At 35.6% G+C, this 22,766-nt stretch overlaps 3 protein-coding genes across 4 annotated transcripts in view; 1 reads left to right on the plus strand and 2 right to left on the minus strand.

The window, feature by feature from the left end:
• LOC109848708 (probable cyclic nucleotide-gated ion channel 20, chloroplastic) overlaps window positions 1-5,593 on the plus strand; it is a 23,081-nt gene extending 17,488 nt beyond the window's left edge. For both annotated transcript variants that reach the window (XM_020418358.1, XM_020418357.1), the window contains 5 exons: window positions 1,493-1,570; window positions 2,897-3,026; window positions 3,947-4,193; window positions 4,896-5,058; window positions 5,256-5,593. In XM_020418358.1, the coding sequence (XP_020273947.1) occupies window positions 1,493-1,570; window positions 2,897-3,026; window positions 3,947-4,193; window positions 4,896-5,058; window positions 5,256-5,391 (754 nt within the window). In that variant the 3' untranslated portion in view covers window positions 5,392-5,593. The remainder of the gene's footprint in view (window positions 1-1,492; window positions 1,571-2,896; window positions 3,027-3,946; window positions 4,194-4,895; window positions 5,059-5,255) is intronic.
• Window positions 8,044-13,603, minus strand: LOC109848709 (probable protein kinase At2g41970). Its single transcript, XM_020418359.1, has 8 exons — window positions 13,323-13,603; window positions 12,235-12,408; window positions 11,259-11,512; window positions 10,842-10,968; window positions 10,241-10,514; window positions 9,297-9,429; window positions 9,090-9,176; window positions 8,044-8,394 (listed from the first exon to the last, which is right to left on the minus strand). Exons 2-8 carry the CDS (start codon window positions 12,317-12,319, stop codon window positions 8,275-8,277), a joined length of 1,080 nt encoding a protein of 359 aa, XP_020273948.1. The 5' UTR covers window positions 12,320-12,408; window positions 13,323-13,603; the 3' UTR covers window positions 8,044-8,274.
• Window positions 14,209-22,766, minus strand: part of LOC109848404 (casein kinase 1-like protein HD16) — a 9,867-nt gene continuing 1,309 nt past the window's right edge. Inside the window, exons 2-16 of the mRNA XM_020417876.1 lie at window positions 21,454-21,582; window positions 21,254-21,327; window positions 21,097-21,166; window positions 20,888-20,943; window positions 19,755-19,826; window positions 19,517-19,611; window positions 19,317-19,383; window positions 19,106-19,235; window positions 18,786-19,004; window positions 18,545-18,675; window positions 18,140-18,314; window positions 17,966-18,056; window positions 15,596-15,753; window positions 15,306-15,494; window positions 14,209-14,670 (exon numbers count right to left, since the gene is read on the minus strand). Of these exons, the coding sequence (XP_020273465.1) occupies window positions 14,611-14,670; window positions 15,306-15,494; window positions 15,596-15,753; window positions 17,966-18,056; window positions 18,140-18,314; window positions 18,545-18,675; window positions 18,786-19,004; window positions 19,106-19,235; window positions 19,317-19,383; window positions 19,517-19,611; window positions 19,755-19,826; window positions 20,888-20,943; window positions 21,097-21,166; window positions 21,254-21,327; window positions 21,454-21,582 (1,716 nt within the window). The 3' untranslated portion in view covers window positions 14,209-14,610. The remainder of the gene's footprint in view (window positions 14,671-15,305; window positions 15,495-15,595; window positions 15,754-17,965; window positions 18,057-18,139; window positions 18,315-18,544; window positions 18,676-18,785; window positions 19,005-19,105; window positions 19,236-19,316; window positions 19,384-19,516; window positions 19,612-19,754; window positions 19,827-20,887; window positions 20,944-21,096; window positions 21,167-21,253; window positions 21,328-21,453; window positions 21,583-22,766) is intronic.

Consider the following 22,766-nt stretch of genomic DNA (forward strand, 5'->3'; position numbering starts at 1 on the left):
TCAAGCTTCAGTCTCTTTGAGGATACCCTCTCGCAAGTGATGATGGTATTCCTACTCTTCAAAAATGCATATTTTAGCTTCTTTTTAATATTAAAGTTGGCGAGGCTTCAGCTTTCATGCCTTCTTTGGGTGTGGTATCACTTCACGAGGTCTTGATATGTTGTCATATATTGTCAGCAATTGTAGAGGCTATGGATTTACATTTGGTAAGTTAATACTATCTTTTTGAAGTGTTACACAAGTCAATGTAAACATACACTGGCATCTCCTTGTGGAGGTGATTCACTCAGATGTACTCATTTTTATGGTCATAACCATATAGTTGATTAAGTGTCGAGAGCTACATGGTAAACATGATTCGTCATCTCAAGTATTTTGCAATTCAGATGGCCCTAATTTTGGTTGCTCTTTGATATGAATAAACATAAAGTATTTTGAACTGCTGAAGTATCAATTTTTGTTTGTTAAATTTGGAATGACTCATAATTCTATAATCAGTCATTCAGGCTGTTGTTTGGGTTGAGGTCATCTGTGTGCTATATTAGATATATGGTATGATGGATGTAGGAATTACTCAACCATGAACACAGGTATCCTTACTTAGGCGATGCCACAAAAGGCCTTTGGTTTAAGAATGTCATATGTTACTGTGCAAACTATTTTAGGCAATATTTCTGAAGGTTTATATGAAGTAAAAATGTAAAATTGAATACTTAAAAAATGGTAGAATCCATTACTATTTTTAGTTTATTTGTAATTTTTAAGAAGTATGATTTAAGTAAAGATGATGATCATTATAATTCAAGTGGCAACAAGGTTGATCTAGATGCAGCATTTTGGAAAGATATAGTCTAGAGTTCTGTTTTGACTATGCCAAATTTCTGTGTCTAGGAGCAAAGCCTGGGCATCATAGTTGGTGCTCGTACTGAGTTAAATAACTGTATTGTTACCATATCTCATGGTATTAGCATTTTTATGGTCTGCTTAGTGCCTTATTGAGCCTTTCGTCTTTAAACTGCAAGTTCTGTGAACCCATGTTTAACGTATTACATATGTATAAGTATAATAGGGATGTTTACAAAATGGATCAATCATAATATATGTATAGTTAAAAGATTTGGATAAATTCAAAAAATTTACTTTCTGAGAACCTTAGACAATGTGAAAGGTTCCTTGATTTATTTATTTATTTATTTATTTTTATGTTTTTATTTTTTTGCATGCTGACAATGGTTATGCAAGTCCTTAGTTAACTCAATCTTCATCTGAACATCCTGACATATAATTACCTCTAAACCTGCATTGTCTATGTATCTTTTCTTTAGCACTGCTGGCTTTGTAATTAATACGTTATCTTTACTCATCATTCGTGTATTAGATTGATTCCCCCAGTGGTATCATTTATTAACTTAGTGCATGTATTAGCAGTAAGTTCTGTATTTTATTTTGTCTTTAAGTATCTTTAACTGACTTTACATATTTATTTGTGAAGGAGACTGGAAATGCAATTAAGACGACGTGATGTTGAACAATGGATGAGTCATCGACGCTTACCAGAACGGTTGAGGAGGTACAGTGGCATTTCATCATCATATCTCACATTTAATACAGCTATTTTTATAGGGATTTTCCAATTTTGTTTTCTAGTACTCCCTGTGATTTTCATAACTGCATAAACTTATTTATTTGTTTTCCTTGAGTGTAGCCGTTTTAATTAAAATGATTTAATACTTGTGTTATTTAACACTGCTCCTCCTCTTTTTTAAAGTATAACCTTGCAATCATATGTTAGAGGGTCTGCCCTTCTTTGTTTTTGGGTGCTAGCGGGTCTCCTTTTCAGTCACTTGCAAAAACTTGTTTAATTGCAATATCATATCAACTATTAAATAGCAAGAACAGTTTGTGACTAGCAGTACATTGAAAAGCTCTAATATCACCTGCTTAGATACTTCAGTAAACAAAAGGATGTTTGCCCTTATGTATTTGTTGTATGTTTGTACTCATTACAAAATTGTGGTTTGCTCTAATCGGTGTATTGGATATGGCAGTAAACATGGCTATAGCTTTGATTTAAAAAAAAAGGTCAAGCATAAATCTGCCACAACATTGTCTTTAATGAAACTCACTTTCCATTTAGAGTTGTAGTTCTGTTGTTCATTAACTGGCAATATAATCTTGCTCGACACTCCCGATTCAGCATGACAACTGTTTTGGCTGGTTCTATGTAGTGCTCGGAGATGATTGACATGTCCTTAAATCTAGAGAATTAAAAAAAAATGAACAGCCTAGCTGGAACCTATATAAGATTTTGCCATCTTTCTTCTTGTTACATTAGGAGGTCATACAGAGAGGGTAGGGTTTGATGCTCCATGCCAACTCGCCTTTGGCTTTGCTCATATTCTTTTTGTTAAATCGACATCCTTCAAAAACTCTATACCACGTTATATGGGTCATATTTCCTTTTTATTTCATGTTATATCATCCAGGAGGATCAAAATATGGAGATTATAACAGCATGGATTTTTTTAAAGCTGCCACCTTAAGAAATATAGAAAGTATGATTTGGGTTGAAAGAAGTACTGGTCTGCTAGAAAAGATCATTTTGTTCGTGAATATTGTTTCCTTTGTTTTCCATGTTTCATCAGAATATTAAGTCTGCTAGGAAAGATCATTTTGTTGGTGAATATTGTTTTCTTTGTTTTCCATGTTTCATCAGAATATTAAGTGTTATGAATACTGCTTAATTATTGAACATTTGCTGATAGAGTTTTTCGATACCATGCAATTAGATTAGTTTGTTTGTATACCATCTAATAGCATGTCACTTACATAGCTAGTTTGGTTAGTGGTTGCGAGTATTTCTTATCATTTTTTTGTTTTGAATTGAATTATTCAGGCATGTGAGGCAAGCAGAAAGATTTAGTTGGGCTGCCACTCGAGGTGTAGATGAGGAACAGCTACTTGCAAACTTGCCAGAAGACTTACAAAGAGAGATACGACGCCATTTCTTTAAATGTCTCAAACAAGTGAGGTTCCAAGATCATATCTCATTTTCTGTTTTTGGTGAAATGTTTTTTCTTTATAACTTATGCTGAGCAGTCTTTGGTAGTTGCTAGAATGCTATGCAAATGAGAAGACAATGAATTGAGATCTCTGTTATTTCTTGCAATTAAATGGCTATTACTAACCCATTAGCATTTGAAAACTAATTTTTCGAAAGTGTATCTGACAATGATTTGAGGGCTCTGTTATTTCTTGCAATTAAATGGCTATGGCTAACCCATAAGCATATGAAAACTCATTTTTCAGAAGTGTATCTGATATAACCATATTTCCACAACATTTTGAGACTTTATTTCAAAATGTTAGATGAACTTTATGCAAGTTTTTAAGAATTTTTTTAGAATGGTATCGATAGTAATGCTTCAAAGTACTTGAAACATCCAGTCGGTTTACTAGCAGTACATAGGATAACGCCTGGTTGCTAAATTTTAAACATATAGGATGAATAGTGGTTTCCAGTTTGTACTGTTATTGGCATAAAATGTGAAATCAGTCTACGACTTTCTTGAAGCAAAGTATATGCCAATATTTGAGATGAAAAAGCATATAGTGCAGTGCTTGACTCTATATCTTGTTATATGTATACCGTTAAGAATAAAAGAAAAGTCTTCTCTAAATTTCGGAATCTGATTCTTGTACAAAGTGTATTACTGTGATTGCCAACACAATGGCAGCTGTGTTTCTCTGCACTTGGACAATTTTGTGTTTGACTGTTTTTTATCGTCATCTAGGTACCAAAATTCAATATACCTAAATTAACCTTGCTATTACATTTGTTTATACCATTTTTGCATGGTATGTAGTTCACAACCTATGTATCCTAACAAAACACGTTTGCAATTACCTAGGACCGTTGTGATTATTTATCTTACTCTTTATCCAGGTACGCATTTTCACATTGATGGATGAGCCCATTATAGATGCCATTTGTGAAAAGTTAAGGCAACAGTTCTACATAAGAGGAAGCGACATCCTTTATCAAGGGGGTCCTGTTGAAAAAATGGTGTTTATAGTGAGGGGTAAAGTGGAAAGTATTGGAGTGGATGGGCATAAAGCTCCTTTGTCAGAGGGAGATGTTTGTGGTGAAGAGCTCTTGACGTGGTACCTTGAACACTCTTCAGTGCATAAAGGTAATATGTGATTTCGACCTTCCTTAGACTATGTGCTATATCACTGCCTACAGACATGGTAACTCCAACCCAGTATTATCATTTATCATTATCGACATCATCACCATCATCATTATTATTAGGGTTAATTGCGGGTAGATCCCTCTAGTTCTACTGTCCGATACTGGCCCCTTGAGTGAAATTCTTTACCCTCAAGAAGTCTTCATCAAAAAACAATATTCTCTAGCTGAGGGTAAAAGAGCCTTAAAAAATTCATTCAGGGGTTTTATCTGCAACAATAGAACTACATGGGGTCTATCCACAACCGGTGATAGGTCAGGAGGTCTATCCGCAATTAACCTTGATTTTTATTATTATTTTGATAATTTGCTATACTAAGGGAGCAACAAAAGAAAGGAAAGGACAAACAAGTCTGCACGAAAATTGATATGAGAGTTATGCATGGCAGTGTTGTTGCGTGGATTTCACTTGTTATATCAAGAGCGCACCATTTGTTCTCATGGTTATATGCTATTAAACTTAAGTTGGTTTAGAGAAAAATTAGCTTATTTGCTATCTTGTGCCTGAGCAAGTATAGTTGAAAGTTCTATTTTTTTTATCCAATTAACATGATAGTAATGTTTTTCATTGAAACTTATATTATGCTTCTTTCAAGTTTCTGAATTCTTACCTATGGACATGTTTGTACTTTCCATGGTGCAGATGGAGCAAAAGTTAGGTTCCCTGGACATCGATTATTCTCTACAAGAACAGTAAAATGTTTAACTAATGTGGAAGCCTTTGCACTCCGAGCTGCTGACCTTGAAGAAGTTACTGTATTATTTGCAAGATTCCTACGCAATCCTCGTGTTCAGGGAGCAATTAGGTAGTTATAAGCTGCTAAAAAAAATTCTATTCTTTTGATACTAGGAAAATATACACGTCCTTCTTTGAAGTTACATAGAGCAAATAGAAGTTATACTTTCATCTATATTGATAAAAGGACTTGATTATTTAAAGAAATATTATATTTTTTTTTCTTTGTGGTCTTTAGCATTAACACGGTTATCTTCTTATTTAAAGGTATGAATCACCATACTGGAGGAATATGGCAGCAGTCCGCATTCAGGTTGCATGGAAATACAGACAGAAGAGGTTGAAGAGAATTGAGAGCCACAAAAGTGGTTCAAGTCACTCAACTTCATGCACTCGCCGTTAATAATTAGCTGCTTAGGTATCATGTATATACTTTATGAGTTATATACGGAAGTATATTTTTGCCTTCTCGTATTTTCTTATGTAGTTTAGATGGAGTACATCCGCTTTTGTCGAGTCCTCTGGGGTCCTTGTATTCAAATATCATGGAAAAGTTAAATTATTGAGATTTTGCTTGGAATAAAAGATGGATGAGTATTTTTACAGGGGCTTGCCTTGCGTACAAAGGGTGTTTGTTTATAGAAGGATACTCAGCTACGTCAGAGTTTTGTTATTAGGAAGCGTGAAGTTTTTTATCTTGTTCATTGTGATTTGCAGCATATTGTGAACTCGTAAGCATCAAAATCCCCTGTTTTAGAATTCTGGTCTTAATTTCTGATGGAAAAAAGCTGCAAACATTGTGATCTTGGATCTTATTAGATTTGATAATGTTGCGAGATGTCAGCAACTCATGATTAATGATGATTGTGTCTCGACCAATAAGTTGCTAGAGGAAAAACCCATGGCTTATCAATGGATATATATTAAATCAATCCTTCCAAAAAATGCGTATAAATATATTTAGGATTTTGCTAACCATTGCTGTTAGCATAATGGTCAAGTAAGAGAGAGAAGAGAGAAAAATGAGTGGGCCCCACTCAGTTATTGTTTGATGCATGCTAAACACTTGGAAGTATTAGATACTTTCTTGATAGCACTCATATTGTACAACAAAAACCACGATGTATATTCCGGTAAATTTCCTCATCTTTTCCAACATCTCAAAAAATTTTTTTACCACTCAAAAAAAGTGTTTTACCGATCTATTTCATTAACCGTATTGTTGTATATCCGGTGGATATATAGACGTACATATAGAGCTATACATCGTAAGTTAAATCCTAACCCTCGAACCTTCATTACATATTCTGTTGTCATATGCTCTTGATCAACAAACATGAGAAACATCTAAATCCTATAATCAAGGATAAAATTGAGTTGTCATATGCTCTTGATTAACAAACATAGGAAACATGTAATCCCATAATCAAGGATAAAATTGAGCAAAGATATTATTCTCATATTATCTTCTAATGAGAGACTAAATGAGCCCTAACAAATTAGAGGTCGGCATTTTCTTAGTCGTACTACTTCTTATCCTTCACTGAGAAAAAAAAAAGAAGGCTACAAAAGTGGCGCTGAGCCCTTTTGTTCGAATTCCAACTAAGCCAATAATTAAACAAATAATTATTTACACATAAGATTAACGTCGAACATGTTGCATGCATTAATAGTTATGTGGTCTAGCTGTGATTTAATGTATATGCGCAAGATTTTAAGTCAAAAGAATCGAACAAGTTCTGAAATGATTTTGAAAATATCTCCGTTCTGTAAACGTTACAGTATAAAACATGTTATATTTCTAAAGATGTGATAAAATTTTCAAAAAAAAAATATATATTCTTTAAATGTTCATCGAGCCCAACTATTTGTCTGTTAACAAGCTCTGTGCACATTGAAGCAGACAAAATGTCATGTTCTGCATTTTCTCTCCAAATGTTTTTCTTAAGCTATAACACTCCTTTAAGTCAAAATTTGTGCACTACTCACCAAAGTGCAAAAACACACACGAACGATTAAGATTGAGAAAGTAATGTTTTGCGTTGTTAAAAGTTCACGAACGATTATGTTCTTAGCCATTCAGGGGACGGTACAGATTTCTAAACTATTCCCCTGACCTGACCTCCCATGGATGGCTAAGCATATGCCAAGCTCACATGCAGGTTGTTCTGATAAGATGCGTACTCTTTTCCAGTTACTCTAGTTCATTGCATTATTTATGCGCCAAGAGGAGACATCCAATTTAAAAGTCTCCTGAACCAAATGTAGATGAACTAGCTATCACAAAATACTTTCTCATTAAAAACGTCAATTACATACTGAGATTACAAATTCATAATCAGCATCCAAACTCAAACACACAAATTAAACTTGCACGGGCTCCCACACGTTCGGTCGAGCCCGGTGCATATTCGTAACGAACCGGCTCTACAACTTCTCCGGCACAGGAAAACCTGACCCCAGCCTAAGCTCATCCTATCTCACAACATTGCAACCCAACTGCCCTCAATCCGGCAACGGGGGCACGTTAGTTAACTTGGACCTGACAACTCCTGACACTTTCGACAAGAAAAGATAAGGCCTCCTACAGAGTGATCAGGAGCTTTTTCCGACGAGCGGAGCTTCGACTGCTTCGACTGTGAACAGCTTTGCTAGCAGTCGGGGTTCGTTCTTCTCGAAGTTTGCGACTTCGATGGTGAACATGGGGAACGTCAGTCCGTTGACAGGGGGTAATGGGGAGGTCAGGAAAAACTGTAGGAAGATTAATGGAAGTTGAAGGGGAGTGGAACTCAAAAGATGCATCGTTAAAGCCCTTGGTTTATATTGCTCAAGTGTGATCAGTGTGCGTCTTGTTTCCGTGAATTTTGTGATCAATAAACATTTCTCTCGTGTCTTGTCTACTAATGCACCAAGAATCTCCTGTCTTTTTTTTATGACAGCATTTTTATGCACAAATTGTTTGTCACGTAACATTCGATTTGGAAAAGATGCATCGTTAAAGCCTAATATTAAAGCGTAAATCACAAGACATTGTGCACATCACATGAGAAAACAGTGAAGAGTGGATAGACAACCCTCTTGTATCTTTAATAAAAAGATCTTGACAATTGAGGAGGAGATGCTGATTTGAATACAATCGACACAGCTCGTTTTCGATTAGTTTAATTAAAAAAAATATGAAATCATATGAATCACAGTTCACTGACAATAGTTTGCTATGGTATTGAATCCCTTCACCTAGGTACACACATTGATAATCCAGAATGGTTGCTCGCCTAAAAAAGTATCACACAGGATTACTTTCCTGAGGTCTCTGGAGAAGTGGTTGAAGGGCCTTCACGACAATCGTCATGTTCGGTCTGAAATCAGATTCATACTGAACACAGAGAGCCGCAACCGCTGCCATCTGATGCATTCCAATTACAAGAAATTTACATTTATAGACTTTACTAATTTCTGTCTCCAGAAATTATTGCATGTAAAGGAAAATGAAATATAAGTCAACTTTTCTTTTAACAGAATGACATGATAGTTTGGAGTGGTGTCCTTTTTTAATGTTTCGGCATCTGCGAGTGAGATTGGAGATTATGTTGTCAGAGTGTAATTGCCTTTGATGTTTATAACGAAATATTTTTAATAGAATTGTCATACAGCTTTACAATTCACAACATGTAAGTTAAAGACTCAAGAGGTTTAGGCACTTCCTAAGCATAGGTCTCATAAAACTGTTTATCTTCAAGTTATAAACATTGCTCCTCTTTAAGTTATTTATGCTTGTTTGTAAGCAATTTCTAAGGTGTAAGATTACCAGTGGTTTCCAATTTAGTGTCCCAAGATCTCTTCTTCACTGAGAGCATTCATGGTTTAAGATTTGCCTTTAAATTAATGGTATCAAGTACATGTTCAGATTGTTTACAATGAACTGAAATCAATCTTTGAAATAAAATAAATTAGGTGACACCTACTTAACCATGCAGTTTCTTACTTATCACGAACCTTTACTCATATATTCCATCCAGTAGATACAATAAAGCATTAATTTGCGGTGAAAGCATTAAAAAAGCATGAAAACAGAAAAGAGGGAATCAATAGAAAACTAACCTTAGCAACCCCCTTTGGTGGATATTCATCGTTCAATTTGGGGTCAACACATTGTCTAACTTTGTCTTCACTTAACCTTGGCGTAGCCTGTAGTATTGCAGCAATAAGCAAATTTCATTTTTAAGTGAAAGCGAGAAGCAAGTTAGGTACAGAAAAGAGAGCGATAATAGCTGCAGAAACTGTGATGTTATAGGAAACAGAACTTACCCAAGTTACAAGACTCTGCTGTCCCTTGGGCATTGTATGGTCTACAGGTTTTCTACCGGTTAAAAGCTCGAGAAGAACGACACCAAAACTATAGACATCACTCTTCTGGGTCAGGCATCCAGTCATTGCATACCTATAATAAATAATAATTCGAGGATAAGAAATGATGGTTCACAAGTCGAGAGATTTACTGTGACTCATCAAGTAGTAGTATCGAGGCATTTCTTTCTGTAGAACATTGTTTTATTTGGTTGGCCATTGAATTTTCTGCAGGCTTTGCAATTTGCAGATTAAAAAGTGGGAAAGATTGTGGCCCTTATGTAGTGTAGTAATAAGTGGTTAAATGTCGAAAGCTTGCTTCTGCTGGCAGAGAACAGATATTGAATATGAATATGAATATTTATTAGAATACTGTTATTTGAATGGAAATGACAACCTCATTTTATAACTATAGTATTTACTTTGTGCCATATCTGCTAACAGATTGTTTGACATACAAATGAGCGTAACAGAGATCTTGGAGAAATTCTAAAGATAACAGATATGCAAGAAGATTCATACTATTCTCCAGGTGCAATTTATTCAGCCAAATTAGTATTATTAGCCTTAGATCATATTCTCAGATAGTTGATGTCTTATAACTAGCCTGTCTGCTACTTGACATATACAAGAAACATTAGGTATAATACGAGAACCAAGTTATAAATGATCAACAGTAAAAATCTATAGATTATCCTAAAGTCTCTAATTATAATGCAAGTAAGAGGTGTACACAATAATAAGAAGATACTAGTTGTCTGGGCCATGAAGTATCTAAAGATCGAGAGAATTAAATACAAAACCAAATAAAAATGGATTTAAGAGTAAAATTTCATCCGTCAAAGTAAATATCAATGGTCACTCTGGGAAAAGGAACGCCATACTAAAAGCAATAGTCAGCTTACTCTGGAGCATGATAGCCAAACGTTCCTAAAACTCGAGTAGAGTGCAAGCGTGCAGCAGTATCAGGAGACGCGTTAGTCAAGTTAAAGTCAGCAATCTTGGAGTTAAATTCTTCAAATACAAGGACATTGCTTGATCTCACATCCCGATGAACTATAGACGGCTGAACTTTTTCATGAAGGAACTCGAGACCTCTTGCAGCACCATAAGCAATCTTTACACGCTGATTCCAACTCAGTAAAGGGCCTGGCTCAGCACCTTGTACCCCTTTCCTCCCTGTTTGAAAGTAAACATGACTAAATTAGAATTACAAATTAAACCAGATATAGAAAATAATATCATCATAAATAGGGTTTTTAAGGTATCGGTCGCTTGGACTTCACTATTTTGAAGTGGGTCCCTCGAATGTTCATATCATATAAGCCCCTCAAACCCTTTAAGATGCACCAAATAGACCTCTCCAGTCAAATCTGGTATATAAAGGTTTTGAAGGACTTATATTATGATATCTACATTCGAGGAATCTATTCCAAAATAGTGATGTTTTAGGACCAATATCTTAAAACCTCTAAAGGAAAGAGATGACTTATTGTGGTTGCCTACCATGTAGAATGTCATGTAATGAACCTCTTGTGGCATACTCATAGATCAAAATTCTATTATTCTCCTCCAAGCAATACCCCAACAGTTTGACAAAGTAGTCATGCTTAAGTCTTGAAACATTTGATAACTACATAAGACATTGCCAGAGATAAGAGTCTACAATTATAATTAGGTGGAACTATAGTTATGACATAGTTTTTATAAGGGTTAATTGTGGATAGACCCCTGTACTATTGTCAAATTGAAGTTACTACCCTTAGTTCTATTGTTGCAAATAGACCCCCCTGAGTGAAAAATTTTGATCCTTTCTGAGAGGGTCTATCTGCAAAACTAGAAGTACAGGGGTAGTAAGTTTAATGTGGAGATAGTACAAGAGGTCTATCCACAATTAGCCATTTTTAGAAAGAAGAATCAAACCTGAGATTGGAAATCAGAATCATGTTCTTGAGAGGCGTTTGGGTCTAGTTTTTTTATTGCAACGGGCTCCTCTGAAGGTAGAAGAGCATAAAAGACTCGTCCATAGGATCCTTCACCGAGTAGAGCCCTCTGGCCAAAGTTATTGGTCATCTGATTAAGGTCGGCTAAAGAAAAAGTTGGAATATCAATGGATAACTCTTTCTTGGCAGCTCCACTCTTTGGGTTATTAGGCCTTCTTGGCTCTCTATCCTGACCTAAATTAGAAATGAGAAGTTGTGTTTAGATCTTAAAAATTGATTTAAAAGGCCAATATTTGAAGTAAAAAATAGAAAATTAAAACATAATAGTAAGACAAAAGAATTATTTTTAAGTTACATTAAGCTTGCATCTCAAACAAAAAAGAAAAAAAAATGAAGAATCAAATGATTCAGAATTGATATTACCCTACAATTAGGTGGTTTTTCACAACAAAAACCGAAATATACATCATGAGCTGTAATAAGCTATCGGTTGCAACAAAGAAAAATCTAACTACAAGTTACAACACTTATATTAAATGTATAGGAGAGGAAACAACATTCTTAAGGTGTAGAACAAAAGGTCAAAATGCCATAGAAAATACATCTAATAGGTTCATAATCACTTGGTTAATCCAAACCTTCGTCAAATTTAAATTTCATATTACCATGTTCATGGCGGATTGTCTATGTAGGCATCTTATTATTCTTTTTTCTGCTTAGAATTACTATAACATTGAGGTGCAGTATTAAAGCATGGGTTGAAATAACAATGGTCAAAACGATAGCAAAATCCAGATGCTGCAACTTTAATAAACTTCTGAATAATTTAACTGTACCATTTTTATTTGCCAGGAATCAAAAGCATTACACCGCATAAAGCTACTGGATCAGCGGAAGGTAAAAATAGAAAATGAAGACCAACAAAAAATGGTAAATTAAGCAAAAGAAAATTTCACCATGAGTGTTGCGATTGGGTGGAGCAGGGTTTTGATTTGCAGGAGGTCCATAGGTATCCTCTTCCGAGTCTCCACAGCACCACATGCTTAATGGTTGTGGATGAAGAAAATTGACACTGAGTACTTGAAACTCCTTATGAAAATTGTTATCTTCCTCTAATACTAGAATTGAACCTGGAACATAAACAGTTACAAAATCCCAATGTTCAAATTTGTAACCGTAATGGGAAATCCAGAAAATTCGCACCCAGTTTATGTTAAGATTTAACTGTCCACCGAGCACCAACCTAATCAAACATGAATTTCTTAGTTCGAGGAACAATTAAAGGAATCCTGTATAATCGACCTCTAAAATCCATGAAGACCACCTCTAAAATCCCACATAAGTTTAGCTTATACTGTTGAGGGAGGAATCACAGAAAAGTATATATGTAAATATCTCAAGAGGGAAAGTTCTCGCTCGGCGTGTAATAGACTACACCCTTATCTTTGGGATATAGAAGTTTTAGGTCAATTTTTTTCAGTATTGACCCGAATATGGGCAAAAAGAGTAATAAAAGAAATTGTCATAAGCAATTCGATGGTTCGCTGAAAATTCTTATATAACCAAATATTTCAGTATAAGCGCGGATTGAAGTATAAGGCCGAAGTAAAATTTTGGGGGTTTGGTAAAGAATTTACAGCCCTTATTCCCTTCTACACCTATGAGGAATAGAGGCATAAACTCTTGCAACAAACAGGCATAGGCAGTATTTAATCTACATAATGAACCAGACTCATGAACCATTTTAAGGAAATACGTCCATAATCTTTTTTTTTCCCCCTTTCTGTTTTTGTAAGAAATATACGTCCATAATTCTAAATGAAACAGAAGATCACTGTGAAATCGAATAACAAAAAAAAATTCAGAGTTTAATATACCTAAAATTAAGGAAAAATCCATCTATCTAAAAACAATCAGATAAAGGAGATTTCATGATCTTACCTCTAAATTGCAAATCTAAGGTCAATATGCCAAAAGAATTATAAAATTAATATTAATGAGATAAAAGACCCATCTTTACTTGGAATCAGAATGCGAAATTTACCGTAAAGCGATCAGCGGGAAGGAACCAGCCCTAATCCCGATCGCAATCCTCATGACCCCCAAAAAACTTAGAGCAAAATGGGAAATTATAGGTAAAAATACGATTTTTTTTTTTTTTTGGGATAATTTTGGGGAAACGGAGAGGCGTTCACAATGTTCGCGGGAAAATCGGTACTTATGAGCAACGGGAGATATGGCGGGGTCCCGTTCTAGCGCCACGTCAGCAGCAGCGATCGCGCATTAGGACATGCGCGCACGTATTCTGGTTTTTTTCCCCCCTTCTCGGGAAAAAAAAAATTATACGTAGAAATTCATATAAAAGTGAGGATAAGCTTGTACGTGGTTCAGCTCGAGTTGAGACTACAATAATATTTTTTAATATTTGTACCGACATAGCATTCTACTAATTATACATATATTGAGATTTGAGATTGATATTTGAACGAGTATCTAAATTGTCCGAGCAACTTGGCTTAATTGAGCTTTATTTTATTTTATTTTATTTTATTTTCCATTTTTATTTTTATTTTCTTTTATTTATATTTATATTTTATTATTGTTATTATTTTAATTTTTTGGGACAAAACGATACCATGACCAGAATTTGAAGTAGCTTACCAATTTTAAAAATGTGATTTATAAAATGAAGAAATAATGATTTGAATAGTTACATAAATGGTTCAGAATTTGAAACCAGCTAATTCTTCTACATCTACTTACTAATATTGAATTTCTATTAGAAACTCCCATCTTTTGTTGTAAACGCTGCATCAATCATGCGTTACAATTCGCACTTAATACAAAATTTGTTACTTTACCACTAAATATTTTGTTCAGAGAAATTTTAGCGTTCCATTTGCTGGCAATAAAAGACGTAAAGCTAGTCACAAAAAATTAAAATGAAAACAAACGGTTAAAAATTACAAATTGTCAGAATTCTGCCACCGACAATTGCAGACTCAAAAATAATGGATATACTGCAAATTTACCCTTCGTGACATTTAGAAGACAAAGTACTACTCCCTTCAGGTCCCCTGTCACTCCTACATCAGTTCGTTTGTTTTAAGCATTAGAAATATACAGAAGGAAAAATAAGTGAGAACAACCTTCGAATGTCATTCCTCTTTTTCCTAACTCCTCTGGTATGAGAAAATATACAAAAAAAAAAAAAGGGACATGCCATTGCTCTGGCTTCTCTGGTTCTCAGAAATAGCCATCAAAAGTTAGACGAGACCGCTCGAAAACCCTGCTTCTTCTTGAGTCAGGAAAAGGTTGGCCTGAAGTAAGTATCATGACACAGTTCGACCATAGCACACAGAATGAAGGTAGAGGTTCTTTGCCCACTTGTCCTGCGCATAAAAAAATAAAATAAAGACTAACGTCAAAGAGTAGCTTGGGCATTCAATGAAAAATGATCCATTCGGCAGTCAAAACTTTTTACCATATAACCATTGTGAAAGGTCTCAGAGGGATTGGCTTGGAGGAAAATGAGAGTACAGAAAGCCGGATTCTATAAAAAGCTGCACTTCTAGTTACAAATAAAATCACAATAAAAGTTTGGCTAAATTGCAAATAAACACTCTCTTAGTAATGCCTCAGCTCTTCCTGGATTGGGATTTTGAGAGGGACAAATTGCAGATAACCCCTCTCTCCCTCATGGGTTAAAGGTGATGAGCACTAATAAATAGTTGAGGGGTGATAAGCGATCCGGAAAGGATAGGTGAGGCGCTCATCTAAAAATTAATCTAAATGTCGTGTCAGTTCAGATCCCTGTAAGTAGTTACTAGGGCCTCGAATCTAGCAACAACCCAGAGGACTAGCTCCTGGTTGCAGCCAACCATTAGCCTTTGGTTATGGAGAATGACTTGGATGACACTGGTTACAGAAATTTCACATATAAGAGATGGTGTTGTGATCTATCCTAGAATAGAGTGAAGGGCGTCAACTTACTGAAATTTGGAGAGGAAAAAAATTCTTATTTTACCTTAACATGAGCGCTGGGGAAAGCAGAGGTTCTGAGGGTTTCCTGTGTTTCTTCCCCAGGCTTGCGCCGAGGAACACTTAGTATAAGAGCAGTCTGATCCCAAGTGGCCGCCACCGATGTGATCCTGTACCCATTATCCCAGCGTTTGTGGATGCCCTCGCTCGGATACAAGAAGTCTAACTCAACAACCTGTAGAGAAAGCAGTTAGATACAAACCGAGCAGAAATAACTCGATGTGCTTCGTAAATAGATAATAAGATGCAAAACGAGAAAGAAAAGGAGAATCCAACCTGATGACTAAATCCAGCATTGCGTGACATGATGACGACCCACTTGCATCCTGAAGTTGCCATTGATGTAACATGAAATCCTTCTTTCCACTTCTTGTTTATCCACTTATAGGGGAAAGACTCACTGACCTTGTACGATTGTTGCGTGTATGGGGTACCTGAACAAAGGATGTTAGCTAGAAAACAAAGTGAATTGGAAAAGAGAGCAGGCAAAAATATACTCAACCTATGATGGAAAATTTCAAGTTAAAATAGAGTACGAAAAATTAAATGGATGATACTATTGAAGAAAAGAAAAGAAGATGCCGTGCTCAATGAAAGACTGATGTTAATTGAAAGAACTAAAGGCTATTTTAAGTGCTTGCTAGTAATGGGAGAATAAGTTCTAAGATAGGCTACCAACATAAGATGAGGAAGTTCCTCCTTAGGAGGAAGAGGGGAATTGTTCATCTTATTATTTATAAATAAAGCAAACTGATCAAATTCTTAAAGACAATAACTCAAAGTCCTACTTAGGGAATGCTTTATTATTTCTTAATGAAAAAATTGATGTCTCCCATTCAAGATTATCCCAAAATACATCCTTCTGATATACATACATTTTGATAATATATGTTAAAACGAGACAAGATTACCATTTTAGTAATCACTTGATAGGCAATTTAGCATAAGCCACTCTTCAGCAAGGCAAGACGCAAAATAGTATGATGAAAGTACATAGGCCAGGAGGAATCACCTATGTTCAGAACTTTCAGATGACCTCACATACAGAATCCACGGAGAGAGCTCAAAATTCAAAATGTAAAATCAACAGGGAGACTCAAAAACCCGAAAGAATAATACATAGCTCATATAGCAGGACTGCTTATGAAAACCAACAAATGATTCAACTAACTCAAAATTTTGATTACGAAACTTAACGAATGCTTATCATGCTTCATAAATGGATTGTGTATCATGAATCCAGTGTTGAAAAAAGCAGGTTAAAGCGGTAAAAAAGCAGAAATCTAGGTGGACGCAGCCCTAGGCCGCTTTGCTTTGGCTAGAATTAGAGGTGAAAAGCATATATCGCACTTTTTACTCGCAAAGCCGCTAAAGGTGTGAGAAAAAGCATAATAAGCCGGTTAAGTTCACTTTTAAGTTTTAAACACTTATTAAAAAGCAGATTTAATTTTCAGAGGAACTGACCCAAACTCAACTCGTTTTTTAACCCGTTGAGTTAAAAACCGAATCTCCTCGTATTTGACCTTTCCGATCGCAAAAAAAACCCCAATCTAATCTCTTGGGTTCCTCTTCTCCGCTCTAGCCAACTCTGCCGCCTCCAACTACACATCCCTCTGCTTCTTTCGTTGACCCCTCCAAGCACAGCACTCCAACACAGATCCTCCAGTGAACTCCAGGGCAACACTACAATGTAGCTCTCCACCCCTCGACCACAACTCCAACTCTTCTCAAGCGCCTCCACTTCACTGCCTCCAGCCACTGACATCCGGTGATCTTGGTGCACACACGTATACTTATATGTGTATACATAATATACATATATACACACGAGCATAACATAATTTCGATTTTCATATTTTTTATGCATGTTCTTGTCAATTAATGAATTTAACATGAATTTTCATTAATTTTATGGAAATTATATTAATATCTGATCAGTTTGGATAATCAATATCAAGATGTATGAAATTGAGTTCAAATGAAATTTGAGTAAGCAAATTGGATAGGTTAACCAGTTTAATACACTAGCTTTATGTGGATCAAACTATAAGGAATTGTTAGCAGAAAATTGAAGTGAAGGAATTGGTCCAAATTTATGTATCTAATTTAATGCTTGTTGTGTTCAAATTGATTACTTGATCCAATCCAATTCAGTTCCATGTAAAGGAAATTATCTACCAACCATTCTTCTTATGGTAGTGTTAACTCATCTTTATCTGGAATATACAAGCAAAAGAGTTATCCATTGAAAATTCCAATCATTTAAAGTTTAAGTTCGAAACCTGAGTTTTTCATCTTTGATTAAATTGTTAACCATGTATCATTGAGAGAGACTTGAAAGTTGAAAGAATGGGACCAAGTAACGTTCTTTTTGACACAGATATATCCTTTCATTCTCATGTAAGTTTTGCTTATATGTTCAGTACTTTGTTAATATTGTGTGATTGTTACGTGTCTATTTCATACTTAGAATCTTTATAAATCAGCAAATATACATTTGTAGAATTTTTAGATTTTTCTTGAATTTTTCATATTTTTAAATATTTATCCATATTTAAATTTGCCCTTTTTTACATGATAGGTAATAATTTATCAGAAGGGAACTACAATATGATCAGATAATGAATATAAAAAACAGGGACCAACCTTTAGACATTACAACAAGAGAATTCCCATTATTCGCACCAGCAACAGCATTGATGTAGTAGTTTTTCTCCCATTGTTCCATGATCCATTCCTGCACAATGGAAAACGTGCTGAACAAGTACACAGAATTGAAGTCATAAAATAAAGCTGAATAATAAGTAGGCTAGCTCATACCTTGTTAAGGAAATATGGTGATAAATCATAAACCTGTGAGGTGAACCCAGTACCAGCATCCATAACAAGAGCCCACAGATTGGCACAATTTGCAACACAACTTATAAGCAGGCCATCTTCAATTCCTCTCTCAATATGTTGTGCCAAACGTGAATCTCCCACATTGTAATGGTACCTGCTTCGGAAAGGTTGATGAGTATAATATGGTAAAAAAAAGAGAGAATTAAGACAATGAAAAGAATATAAGAAACATTCTTATTTTAATCTACTTTCTATGGTGTCTAGTGGTATATCACGCATTTCTAGATCAGTCCCCTCGAAACCGACAACGGTTGGAAATAGATGTCAATAAAAAAACAAACTTTGACTTCAAATCGCATTTCAGCTTATCCCAAGACAATTTACCTCTGCTTCATAGGTACTCTCGCATTATACACTGAGATCCATTGAGTGGCAGGAACACCTATACGAAGCTTCTTCCTTAACTGACCATCATCTTCTTCATCAGCATTCAACCTACCCCGTTTCTGACCGACCTGAGAGGCAATGTGCTGTAAGGAAATCTCAAAGTACCCTATAGGTTCTTAACGAAGGAGAAGAAACAAGCGACAGTAAACATTATGTATCAAGCGGAGCTGCATATTACCTTCAGTGCACCATCCGTGTTGATTGGTCTTATTGCTGGATTTGGTCCAATTAACCCATCAAATAACGATATTAACTTAGAATAATTTGGTTCCTCATCAAACTTCATGTTGACCACGATCTCAAGAAATTGCTTAAAAGGTTGAGGACACGAAACACAGAGTAACTCAGGGGATGTTGACATCTTTTTTTTGCAAACGAAATATGATTTTGCTTCACCCTATGACAAAATGTTGCAAGTAGAAGGATTTCTGAAGATTAGTCCCAACCCTTTATAAATTCTCAATCCATAAAAATTAATATTGTAAGAGATCTAACCACCTGGAAACCTTGCCAGGGTAACCTGCCTCTCTGAAGAAAAATGAGAGTGTAAGCAAGAGATTCCAGATCATCTCTCCTACTTGCTGTTCTCCCCAAATGTGCATGAACACTAGCATATCTAACAGTTCCCCTGCGGTAAATGACAAGGTCAAAAGCAATATTCAATAAATAAATAAAGGTTACAACCTACAAGAAGAAAATAATAGAAGACCTGAAAACATCTGGACGTTGATCATATTCTATATGCTGACTGCTTCCAGCATCTTTCCATTTTGTCGCTGCAGAAAACATTAACCAGAACCCAATTCTAGAATGAAAAGCAAAGCCTCTAAATTGCAGAGAAAAAAAAATCAAGAAGAGCCAAGCTACGAAAGAAGTTAAGATGTTACAATGACTAATTACAGATCTCACCTAACCCAAGGTCAACAAGGAATAGCTTCTTTTCCTGAGGAGTGTTGGGTTGACCCAGTAGAAAGTTCTCAGGCTTTACATCACCATGGACATAACTAATATGAATAAAGCAACAAGTTGAATTATAAATTACAAAAGAAGCTTTCTTCTAAACAAATCTGGTAAGTGGTAATTCTGCATACTTATTTTGAGATGAAAATATAATCTTATTAAAAAACAATAAAGATTTAATGCTCACCCTTTTGAATGCATCTTTTCGAGTATTGAGATAGACTCAACAGCAATACACGCAACCATCTCTGATGTCATTCTGTGTCATGGAGGCAATAATATCCAATGGTATAATGGATTAGCATCTGATTGATATAACACTTAAATGTTCAAATAAAAGTAACAGGTTTATATATAACAGTGTCATGACTCATTACCAAGCCAGTATTGCCTACATTCCACCAAAATATTAGCCATCTTTCTTATAAGATGATGTTTGAAATGCTCACATTTAGATAACCCATACAATACTAAAATCAAAAAGGCTCGCAGACACCCATCTGTTCAGATAATAATATAATACTGATGCTGACAAGGAGTAAAATGTCTTTTAACTAGCTGATATAAGTTTTTAAATTATGCATTTAGACTCTCTACTATTGGGTAATGCAGACAAAAGGATTACTCACTAGCTAAGGTGGTTAGAAGCTTCTATAATGTGCTGAAAATAGTCTGAAATTATGATGAGCTTGGTTTCAAATAACAAGAGCTGTGGCCAAGATGGCATGGGCTTAGCTGTGCCACCTTAGGGACGTCATCAGAGCCCACGTGTCAAACTCAAACTTGGACCTCACAACAGTCAGGTCAGTCTATCTCCCACCTGTGAGCTTGACAGCCAAGAAAGGGTGCTCACATTTGTAGGCTTCCACACTAGTGGCCTGGTATATGCCAAATTTTACCTGAACGGCGCTCATGCCATAGAAAACCACAATGGTCTCAAGTTCCTAGTTCCGGCAGACCAAGTCGCAACATAATGAAATTCCTACCTCTCGCAACTCATGTATCGTCCAATAAAAAGAAGAAGAATAACAAAATCACACAAAAAGAATTCCCACATCATGCAAAATACAATTCCATGGACCGACAGGTATACAGCTCTGTTTCCTAAGGAATCTAACAAGTAATGAAGTCATAAGGCCCCAGCTGCCCACTATATTACAAATGCATGTATGTGTACGAGATAAAATGGAAAGTGTTAGATTCTGATTTGTTGTAACTGATAAAAATTGTTACAGGACATTCAGTTTACAAAATATATGGGTCAAACTAGAGTAAAAGCATAACTAACCGATGGCTATTAGTATCATGTAATATACTCACATTTGTCCAGAAGAGTTCCATGCATCCCATAAGCTAGGACCAAGCATATCCATAACCTGTAGATAAGAAAAGAATCTGAAAATAAGAAGAATGGATTGCTAGGATCTTGTTGCAGAAGCACAAATGTTAAACCAAACTATGAAGCAATTAGTGATGCATGGGTAAAGACAGTAAATGCATTAATTCAAGGTGACATAGGAAAACCATACCATTATATAGTAATCACCTTGCCTCCCTTTATAGTGTACCTTAGGCACCCCATGACTACCACCTAGAGAACTATTAAATACAAATAACAGGAAGTATATATCAAAACTATATAAGATACACAAGATGAATTCTGTATAGAAGAGATGCTACACGAACCTGTAAACTTGCCATTCATATGGAGGACCATAGTTACATCCTTTGCTGCTCCTATGCTCAAATTTCAATGCAACCTATAAAGAGATAAGAAAACAAAAGGAGGAAAAGTAAACGTGCAAGATATGAACACAGGTATGATTATTAAGTGGAAGCAGCAATTCCAATCAAAATAGACGTTATGAAAATCATAGGAAAGATACCTCTTGAGCACCAGCACCCACAGCACGTTCACTGCCACCAGAAACACGTCGACCAACAAAAACCTGACCAAACCCACCTTTACCCAGCTTCCTCTCAACTTTATACAGAGGAGATCCTCCTACTTGGACCTAAGTTTGCAATAAAGAAAAAAATAAGAGACAATCATCATACATGCCCACCATGAGATAAGCTGTTTTAGCACGTCAGACAAAAACAAAACCATGTAAGTAAAAGTGATGCATAACATAGAACTACTTTCAGTTCACATCAACGAAAATTTCAAGAGCTAATCATCAAAAGTAGAAAAGGGTTCCATCTAAGTCAAAGCAGAAGAAATGACAGGCAGTAGAACAAAGGACAACAAACTAGCATTTGATAGTTAATGTCAGTCTGTTGCAATACTTTGTTTCATCCCCTGTTAGTGCATATGAACTGTGATTGCATGTCATATCAGCAGAATATTAAACCACGACAAACAATGCATAATTTATGCATAAATATGCATAAATATTTATGCATAAATATGCATAAATATTCCCTGTTAGGGCATAGTTAAAAGGATTTATCAGAACTCTAAAGTGTGAATGATCAGCAAGATTGAGTGGGTTAGTTTTGAGTGGCGAAGGGAGTGGATCCTAGAGAGACGGTCCACCTCACAGAAGCACAGAACAATACTTGAAAATATATATTTAAAATTAAACCCATTAGAAAACCTTACTTTATCACATTACAACATGATGGTGAAACATGAATCTCACATTTGAATAGGATGCTTAGCAACATGAGCCATTGGCCTAGGCAGAGACCTAGAGGGAACTAGACAGTGAGAAAAGGTGAGATCTTGTCCTGTACAACCTCTTCAACTCAAGGCTGTTGGGACATAGTATTATTTATTCAGCACTATATGCAAGTATATTTATATGTTTACATCAGCTGAATGTGGTAACATCTCCGCAGTTGAATAGCCAAATAATATATCATGCCAAGTAAAAATTATTTTCATGAAAAATGCCATGTAACACCAAAGTGTAATTCAAACCACAAACATGCATCAACTAAACCAGCAGCAAACCCGGAAATAAATAGCTGTCTCAGACTCTCAAAATCAATACTTTTATATATAGGGATACTAGATATAAGTTGGCAAAATGAACTCCCATCCACTGATCCAATGTGAGTCATGTGACTAGCAGAGTTGGTCTCATTTATGTTATATATACTAGTTACCAGGGGTGGATGGATATATAGGCTTAGGGGGGCAGTTAAACCCCTACGCTTACTAAAATTTACATTATAATTGTTTTTAGTTTTC

Source organism: Asparagus officinalis, chromosome 7 (genome assembly GCF_001876935.1).
Source record: "Asparagus officinalis chromosome 7, Aspof.V1, whole genome shotgun sequence".
Lineage (NCBI taxonomy): Eukaryota > Viridiplantae > Streptophyta > Magnoliopsida > Asparagales > Asparagaceae > Asparagus > Asparagus officinalis.

Bases quoted from the DNA above. Each gene is read 5' to 3' on its own strand.
- LOC109848709 (XM_020418359.1), bottom strand. From the start codon at position 12,319: ATGTGGTGCTGTGGAGACTCGGAAGAGGATACCTATGGACCTCCTGCA. The intron at 10,969-11,258 runs GTTTGATTCTTC...TGTCTTATGTAG, and splicing joins ATTCTGATTTCCAATCTCAG to TTATCAAATGTTTCAAGACT. The intron at 8,395-9,089 runs GTTAGTTTTCTA...GGAATGCATCAG, and splicing joins CACCAAAGGGGGTTGCTAAG to ATGGCAGCGGTTGCGGCTCT.